The 9,984-nt window shown below is 30.4% G+C and overlaps 2 protein-coding genes across 2 annotated transcripts; one reads left to right on the top strand and one right to left on the bottom strand.

Moving 5' to 3' along the window:
- Nucleotides 1-1,281: 1,281 nt before the first annotated feature.
- On the top strand, nucleotides 1,282-4,312 carry HELRODRAFT_166856 (hypothetical protein; the record flags this gene model as incomplete). The annotated part of the gene is made up of 4 exons (XM_009012048.1): nucleotides 1,282-1,537; nucleotides 1,840-1,993; nucleotides 3,479-3,523; nucleotides 4,237-4,312. The coding sequence occupies 4 exons, from the start codon at nucleotides 1,282-1,284 to the stop codon at nucleotides 4,310-4,312; spliced, it is 531 nt and encodes a 176-aa protein (XP_009010296.1).
- Nucleotides 4,313-6,039: 1,727 nt separating this feature from the next.
- HELRODRAFT_166857 (hypothetical protein) lies at nucleotides 6,040-9,746 on the bottom strand (the record flags this gene model as incomplete). Its single annotated transcript, XM_009012049.1, has 4 exons — nucleotides 6,040-6,366; nucleotides 7,123-7,215; nucleotides 9,216-9,316; nucleotides 9,671-9,746. 4 exons carry the CDS (start codon nucleotides 9,744-9,746, stop codon nucleotides 6,040-6,042), a joined length of 597 nt encoding a protein of 198 aa, XP_009010297.1.
- Nucleotides 9,747-9,984: the final 238 nt, after the last annotated feature.

Here is a 9,984-nt window from a genome sequence, read left to right on the forward strand (position 1 = left end):
TATCCAACAAGTAACACTTTACCGACAAGAAGTTTTTTGTGAATTAACTAAAAAACACTTTATCTACTAATACACTAATAATAAACTGAGCAAACAGCGATATTAAAATCAGTTGAGTAGTAATTTTAAAAAAATATTTAGAATCTATCTATTAATCTAGGCTAAGATGTAAAAGTACATACTGCCAGATATTAAATTATTTTGACCAACAACTGTGTAATAACTCTGATTCGTCTTGTTGATAAGGGATTCCAAAGCAATTTTTTCCATCTGCATCGTAAAATTGTTCACATATCCAATCAAAGAGATCGCCAATTCCTTTCAAAAATAAAAAATTTGCAAATTTTAAAATCATATAAAATTTAAAACTCACAAATAATAATTTTATAATTTTCAGTTGAAGACCAATATAACACATCCTCAGTAAACATTTTGGTGCGCTGTAGTTATTACGAAAAGAAAAAATGAGTAATATTTTAAACTTATTAAACTTTCTATAATTATAACTTCGATATTATAAAAATAGTTTGTATTTTTACCAACAAATGAATTGCAATTGCAAGTTTGAAAGTTTCAGGGAAAGATCAGTTTATTCAAAAAAAAAAAAGTTATATTTATATTGTTATATTTATTTTTATTTATATTGAATTATTATATTTATATTGTTATATGAATCCAATTTGTAGAATCAAATTAGATTCAATTCATTGTTATTTCACAACAGGACAAGAGAAATTATCAAATATACACCAAACATCAACAATTTTCCTATACATTTAAACGAAAATGAGCAAGTTTTCAAGGCATCTGTGATCTACCATTGTTTAATTTATTTTATTTATTTATTATTATTCAGTACAAAAAAAATGTTATATGTATGTTATAAATTTAATTTGTAGCATTAAATTAGATTTAACTTATCGTTATTTGACGGCACTAATAGAGAAATTATCAAATCCTACTGTCCAACATCCCCGATTTTCTGATAAATTAAGGAAACATGAATGATAAAGTTTTTTTTAGGCATCAGTGATATACCACAGTCTTTATCGATCAAGTATATAAACGACTAAAAGGCCAGAATTTATGTATCTTTTAGAATTTGAGAATACAACAAAATAAAAATAATTATTTAATTATTTATCTATTTTTATTATATATATATATATATATATATATATATATATATATTAGTTGAGCAAAAGGCTAGGCCAAGCGCTTATAACTGGTTGTTGTCAGGATGGGTGTCAGGATGTAAAAACTTTTCTCCAAATTATTCCTATGCCCTCACAAAGAAAAACAACAGCCCATTGTCCCCAGCAGGGCTTAAGTGGTCAAGGGGTGCCAAGAATCCCTGAGAAGTATGCAATAGTGGAGGGATGTTGCAGAAAAATTCAGAATGGCCCCTCTATGGTACTTAGACTTGGAACGCTCAATGTTGGATTACTGACTAGCCGCAGCATGGAAATCGCAAAAATGCTCGAGCGTAGAAGGATTGACATCTGCTGCCTTCAGGAGACCCGATGGAAATCGAATGGTGTTAGTCTTGTCAACTAAGACAAAGAAAAATACGCTATTATGGAATTGTCAAAAGACGGCCAAAAATGGTGTTGGAATTATTGTCAGAGAACCGCTAGCCCAAGAAGTACTGGATATTAAAAGGATTAATTCACGTCTCATGTGGATCAAGCTTTGCCTAAAAAAGCAAACAATGATTATTTTTTCTGCATACGCACCAGAGACTGGCGAATCAGAAGAGATGAAAGAAAAATGACTTCTGGGCTGCGTTCTCTGACATCATCTCAACAATACCAAAATCTGAAACAATCCTGATTGGAGGCGATCTCAATGGCCACGTTGGAAAAAAAACAGATGGTTTTGACAACGTACATGGCGGTTTTAGCTATGGAGAACGGAAAGAAGATGGCAACCGCATCCTTGAGTTTGCTGAAAGTCACGGGTTTTGTTTACTGAACACAAATTTTAGAAAGAGGTTGGAACATCTCATAACATACAAAAGTGGACCATTGAAATTTTGATAAACGCTGCAACTACAATTTGTGGAAAAACTGGTACAAAACGTCAGCATGAACGGGACACTTGGTGGTGGAATGATAGTGTATAAAATGCAATAGCTGAAAAAAAAGTTGCATACAAGCAATGGCAAAAATCAAATTCTGTTGATGACCATGAAATTTTCCGTGAGAAGAACAACTATGCAAGACGTCAAGTTGATCAGTGCAGAGAGTGGCTCTATAAAAGCAAAGGTGAACAAATGAAATCTCTGTATCGTATAACAAAACAAGCAAAGCGTACAAAAAAAGATATAGTTGGAGCCTCATGTATCAAAAATGACAAAAATGAGATGGTTCTTGAACAAGATGAGATCAAGCTACAGTGGAGAGAATACTATCAACCGTCTGTTAAACGAAACAAATCCCATCAATTTAACTTTGACGCTCCACCCATCGAAGGTCCGATTCCGGACATCACTGTAGAGGAGCTTACAGAAGCTCTGAAAGCTATGAAGGATGGAAAGGCAGCAGGGCCCTCTGGACTCAAAAATGACATTATCAAAGCATCTGGTACTGCAGGTATCTAAACGCAACCACAACTTTGCCGTGAAGTGAGGAAAAATTGCTCATTGCCAACTGAATGGAACTATAGCATGACAGTTCCGCTATACAAAGGCAAAGGTGATCCGATCCATTGAACTGTTCATCATATCGGGGTATACGTCTGTTAGAACACTCCCTGTAAATTGTCGAGAAACAATTTAATCAAGTGTCAGCAGTGTAACCAGTGGTGTAAAGGTCCAATTTTGTTTGTCCTGCTTGCATCAATTCACAAAAACGAACTCAAAATAGCAATGTTTTTGAAGCCATTAAGGTGGAGAAAGTCACATCGTTTCAATATATAGGAGATGTTCTGGATTGTACTGGAACAGCTGAAGCTACCGTTCGAGCGCGCATACGTGCAGCCTGGAATAAATGGCATCTCCTTGTCTTTACATTGATGCGGCGAGACATTCCACTACCACTACGATCAAGACTTTATAAATCTGTGATTCGTCCGGTCTTGTTATATGGTGCAGAAACATGGCCAATGACAACCAAACTGGAACAACAACTTCAACGAACCGATATGAAAATGCTACGATGGATGTAACGAATTAGTCTGAAGGACCACATCAAATATTCCGAAATATATATATATTGTCATATAACCTTAACAATCGTCACTGTGTTATAAGTGGTGTAACTTCAATGTTCCCAATTCTGACACCAATGTTGTGACTTGCTATTTCGTTAAGTTATCGACATATGTTCAATATTTTTTATAGATAAACACAACTGCCTCAAACGCAAACTTGTTGAAATGTTTATTCTAATGCCAACGCTAAATTAAACTAATCCAAGAAACACGTTCGATGATTCATCTCTTATCTACATACATAGCAACAAAACCTCGTTACCAGCTTCGCTATTAACCTTGCTTATAAACAAGATTTTTACAATCCAAAGTTAGCAATTTTAGCAAAGATAACAATTAATCAAAAAAATAACAATTAATTGTAATTCGTCTATTTTAAATAATAAATATATAATTGAACTTGATAAAAAAAACACCTTTCTGACAATATGGCTGGCATCGTAAAGTGTAGATAACAGATGACTAGCGATTAATTGGTCAAGTTTAATCACTTGATCTACTCTTTCTGTCTGATTGGCGATAAAGGTACCTAGGCTGTAAACTGCTGCTGCTCTCACCTAAAATCAATAAATATAATAAATTATGTGAACATTTACAAAGTAGTTTTAAACTAGATTAGACTGCCGTAAAAGATTTTTGTTTTCAAGCTTTTAAAAATTTTAACAACTTTTAAAAAGCTTTGTTTTAAAATGAGTAAATTTCCATAGTTTTTACGATTAACATATAAATACTACTTTATCATAATAGTATAGATATAGTTAGATTTAATTTCAAATAAATAAAAAAAAATTTAAGCAGGTACTTTAGGATAATATTGGATTTATTTTTGAAAAAAAATATAAAATATAAACAGGTAGTATTATTGAAACGAATTTTTTTAGAGGATGAAAATGGGTGTAGGGGTAATTTGTGGAAAATGCAAAGATTAGTCCCAGGTAAAAATTGCAGTTAACAGAAATGATGAAATGATGATGGTCGCTTGAAAATTTTTTAAATTTTTATCCGATTGAAATTTTTTACTAGGACTTCGGGTAAGAATTTCCGATTCCAACTTCCGACTTCGACTCACAGAAACTTGTTGCTCTACAACTTTACATAAACTACAATATTTCAAAAAACATCTGAAATCTCAAGTTTTCCAATATAAAATTATTTTATAAAAATTTTTCAAAATAAATAAATAATAATATATTCATTCTTCATCTAATATATACTTGAAATTTAAATCTATTTAAAATCATATATAAATAGTATTTTAACTTATCTAAATGACCAAAATTTTATAAATAAATATATATATATATATATATATATATATATATATATATATATATATATATATATATATATATATATATGTAATTAACATTTATTCCCATTTTTCAAATAACATTTATTTTTGTTTGACTCAAACTACTAATTTGTAATTATCAAATTTATTTTCTACATTAAAATAATTTTAATTTACCAATATATATATATATATTTAAATAACTTCAACACTTAGTTTCTAACAAACTTATATTGGATGCAATAAATTATATTAATATTTAAAATATATACAGATGATGGCAATTTCGTCAAAATATATCTTTTGTTTCAACAAAGTTAATTATTTTTATTTTGATATAACATTTTTAATTTTTATATAAAAACACTTGTTATTTCTAATAACATAATAATAATAATAACATAAAAATAACAAATGAAACATTTTGATTTAATAATTTTAATAAATTTAAAACTATTAATTGAATAAAAGAGAAATAAAAATTAATAATTCTGCAGCGATTAAATTTAATATATAATATATACATATTATATATCAATCAATCAATCTTCGTTTAGCGTCCAGAGACCCAGTTTCCCGAGGTAGGACGTTGTTTTCTTTGCAATCAACTTTTTCGACAAATTAGACGATCAGTTGTATCCATTTCATTTAAATTTAGAGTTTTCATGTCTTGCTCGATTGTTTGCGACCAGGACTTTTTTGGACGGCCTTTGGGACGTGTGCCAGGTACTTCAACATCTGCAAGAGAAGTTATGGCACTGTTTCCACTTCGTTTGACATGACCAAACCACCGCAGATGGTGTTGCTGGCATTCGTCCTTTATATCATCTAAACCAGCACGACAGAGGATTTCGGTAGATTTTATGTGGTCCTTCAGACTAATTCGTTGCATCCACCGGAGCATTTATATGCATGTTTATAAAATAAATTATTTTGATGTAAATTATGAATATAGTTTTTAAAAATGTTATTTTAAGTTGTAATTTTTTTAAGTTTTTGACAAGAACTAGAAATTAACGGTTAAAAATATTTATGAAACGCTAAGAATTTGTTCAAAAAGTGACAATGGCTTATTAATTTATTATTAGTTTTATTCAAATTATTGTTCCCGTTTTAAGTTATAGGAACTGCTGGCAGTTGTTTTAAACTTATGCGCATCTTGGAACAGTGGTTACGATCAGAGGTGGACTTGGGTCCATTTTTACTGACCCAACCAAACTTATCACTCACTCAACCAATCCCAACCCGCCTGAAAATGCAAAATCTCAACCCAACCCATTTTATCCAACTGTCAAACTTTTATTAATTATATTTAAAACGCAGAACTAAAAAATAGAAGCTTTTATTTGAAATAAAATTAACTGGTAAAATAATCACGCTGCAAGTGTCATAAAATAACATGAAAGTTAATTAAAATTCAAATGTTACTAATATTTCACTTAGTTTTTTTTCATTGATTCATAATCACTGTTCTACAATGAATGAAGGCTAGACTTTATCAATGTTTTTTATGGAAGCACGACAACCCCATCTAATTAATTCCAGTTCCTCAACTTTTCATGCATACAGACTTGATCGAGCATCTGTGACTGTGCGACCAACTGAACTGAAATCTCTTTCAAATTGTACTGAACTGGCAGACACACTCGTCTAGCAACCTTTGAGAGAAATATAAAATCTTTGCAATTGTATTGCCAGTAGGGGTAGGCTAGCAAAGAGGTGTGGTTGGCAGGGAAATTCACGGCTTTGTATCTAGCCAATTCTTCATAACTTGAGGGCTCAGCAGTTGACACTTCAGTGGTTGATGAGCTACAGCCATCCCGCAGGTAAGCAAAAGGATTAAAGCGTGCTTTCTTGGCTGGCTGAGTGTAATCATCTTCAACACTGATGTGCCGATGTACTTAAATGACATAAAAAAAATGTATAAATGTTAAGAAACTTGGCTTAATGTAAGATTTATCAGATTTTTTACTTTCACAAACATAGCAAATTAAAATGACACAAGCCTCTCAAATGACTCTGAATTTGAAGGATGAAATTGACTCAGTGGATTCAATCAACAATTTTAAAATCAAGCTAGGACAGCTAGGATACTAGAGCATTTATTTTGTAGTGGTTCTTAACACATATGCTAGTCTACTGAACAACTTTAAACTTTGTTATATTATATATTATTTCTTCTGAATCTGCCATACTTGTAAATAAAAATAATTTTCATGATCTGAAAGAAGTTAACTTTTACACCCAACACAAAAAGAAAGAGGAACCGATAGACCAAAGACACAACAATATAACTGCGAAACAAAATACACCAAATATAAACTAGGTAAAATGTTTGTTTAAAAATAAAAAAATTGCAAAAATAATTTAATTATAATAATAAAAAATGAAAATGTTAATTCAACCCAACCCACGCAACTTTAAAAAATTTGAACTCAACTCAACCCAACCCATGGATTAACCCAACCCTAGTCCACCTCTGGTTACGATGCTATGCTGCGCTATTTTAAATTTTCATTATAACAAAGAAATGCTTAATTACGCAAAAAATAATTTTTCAAAATTACTAAATTCACACTGTTGCTAATTATTAAACATTTTCAATTTTTAGTAAAAACCTCAGGGACAGGATCAGAAAGGAGAGAGAAAACTTTTTCGTGAGCACTATCCCTTACTGCTCTCCAACGAGCTGCATCATAATTGTTCCAAACCTTTTGAAAAGTAAAACCGTAAATTTAATATACGTATAATTATTATTACTCACATTAAACAATAAATTTATTAATTTTTGAGCTGTGTGTGTATAGATAACTATAATTAAAACGGATCAATTTCTTTATCATTCACATTTCCTTTCGGATGAAAACTTCTCAGTACTTAAAATAAATGATAAACTCGTTTTCAACGTACATAACATAAAAACTAGACCATTTTGAAACTCAGGACTTAATTTGAACTGAGCAATCAATCAAAAAGGTTGTTTACGTTTAGCGTGATGGCGGCACGTTTTCTCGGTGGTTTTGTAATTTGGGTGGTTTCTTGTTTTTTGCTTCTGAACAAGCGAGTTCTCTTCTTTTTTACTATGACTATTTTTTTCTATATCTTTCTATATCTTTTTCTTTAACTTGTAAATATTATTATGTCTTATTCTAGAGACTTTCTCTTAAGCCTCACTAACACTCCTTTGTCTCCGACGAGAGTAGTTCGGCGGCGAATTTTTTACTTTAATCTTAGGGCTAATAATAACAATAAAAAAAATAAATCTAACTCTAACAAAAATATAAATATAGTTAGTAACAATAATTATATTAATAATAATAATACTAATAGCAAGTATAATAAAGAATACTTTATTAAATCCCACTCTAATGTAATTAATACTAAAGATAAGAAATAATATTCTAATTCTATTAGTTTAAATTAATATAACTAAATTTAAAAGTACCGTATCCAAACTTCCTCTACATTTTATAATCTTCTAATCTTTTTTTTTTATAATAAGAGATTAAGATAATAATAATAATTATTATATATTATATAATAATCTCTTCCTCCTTACCTGATTTTTTTACTCTTACTGAAACTTGGCATGAGGACTCTAACTCTCCCTCTCTTACCTCTCTTATTCTTGCTACTCCTGATGGTTACAGCTTCCTTGAACTCTCTAGACCTCCAAAAAATCTTCTATCATCTTCTCATTCTTCTTATCTGTCTATTTTATAAATCTCTATTTACTGCTTCCATTAATACTTCCTTTAATTTTTCTTCTTTTGAATGTCTTGCTGTATAATCTTAAGTCTTCTTCTCTATCTTTTTATATTGCTGTAATCTATCGCCCTCCTTCTTCTCTCACTTTATTTTTAGATGAATTCTACTCACTCGCTGAATCTCTCCACTCTTTTTCTATTCCTTTCTACATCTCTGGTGATTTCAACTTGCACTTCAATAATTTATCATGTTCTTACACTCGAAGATTAAATGATATTTTGTCTCTTTTTAACTTAACTCAATATTGTTCTTTTCCTACCCATACTTCTGGTAACACTATTGATTTTATTATAGCTTCATCTTTTTCTAAGCCTATTAATATCTCTGCTAGCTCTGTTCCTTATTCTGATCACCTTCTTATTGAATCTGTTTTTTCATTAGATTTTCTTCCTTCAAATTCATCTATGTCTATTTCTAAAAGATGCTGGTCTTCTATTAATAAAGATATTTTTCTTCAATCTCTTACTGAAACTATTTTTGATACTACCTTATTTTCTGATGTTGATGATTTTGTCTATGCTTTTAATATCTACATTACTTCTATTCTTGATAAGCTTATTCCTCTTAAATCTTTTACTTATAGGCTCTATTCTCGTAAAGCTCCTTGGCTCAATTATGCTTGTGTATTAGCCAAGAAAAGTGTTAGAAGACTGGAGAAAGCCTATAGGTTAAATCCATCTAACTCTCTTTATTTTATCTATGAATCTGAATTGATTAATTATAAATATCTACTATTCTCTAAACACTCTACTTTTCTTAGAAATTCTATAACATCTGCTTCAACATCTAAAAATAGGTGGTCTGTTCTATCTAAACTTCTACATAAAAAATCCTCTCACTCATCTTTTTCTGCTCAACAGTTTCATGACTTTTTTGTAAATAAAATTACTTCTTTAAGAACATCTAATTCTAATTTTTCTACTCATAACTTCACTAAACTTACTACTGAATCTTTTTCTGTATTTACTCCAATAAATCTTTTAGAACTAACTAAAATTATTAATTCTATGTCGTCTACAACCTGTTCTCCAGATCTACTTCCTTCTAATTTACGTAAAAATTTTCTTCAATATTTTATCCAATCATTCTCAAATTAGTTAATTTATCTCTTTCCACCTCCAAATTTCCTACTTCTTATAAGAATTCTATTGTTATTCCTATTCTTAAAAACTCATCCTTAGATCCTACCTCTTTATCTAATTATAGACCTGTAACTAATATTACTTTCATCTCTAAAATAATAGAAAAAGTAGTTTTTAATCAACTGTCATCCTATTTAAACTTTAACTCCTTGCTACCTGTATCTTAATCTGGTTTCAGACCTGCTCACAGTACTGAAACTTCTTTACTCAAAATACACAATGATATCCTTCTCTCTAGTGACAATAGTAATCTTACTCTTCTTCTTGCTCTTGACTTTTTCTCGGCTTTTGATACTGTTGACCATACTATTCTCTTGAGACTGCTGCATCATTCTTTTAATATTACTGATTCTTGTCTATCTTGGTTTTCTTCTTATCTCTGTAATCGTTTTTCTTCTGTTGTTCTCAATAATTCTACTTCTAACTCCTCTACTCTTACTTTCGGGGTACCTCAGGGTTCTATCCTTAGCCCTCTTCTATTTATACTCTATACTTCTGAACTACCTCGTATTATTAATAACTTTTCTTTCTCTAGTCAACTATATGCTGATGATTCTTACATTTATACTC

This window comes from Helobdella robusta (assembly GCF_000326865.2).
Source record: "Helobdella robusta unplaced genomic scaffold HELROscaffold_10, whole genome shotgun sequence".
Lineage (NCBI taxonomy): Eukaryota > Metazoa > Annelida > Clitellata > Rhynchobdellida > Glossiphoniidae > Helobdella > Helobdella robusta.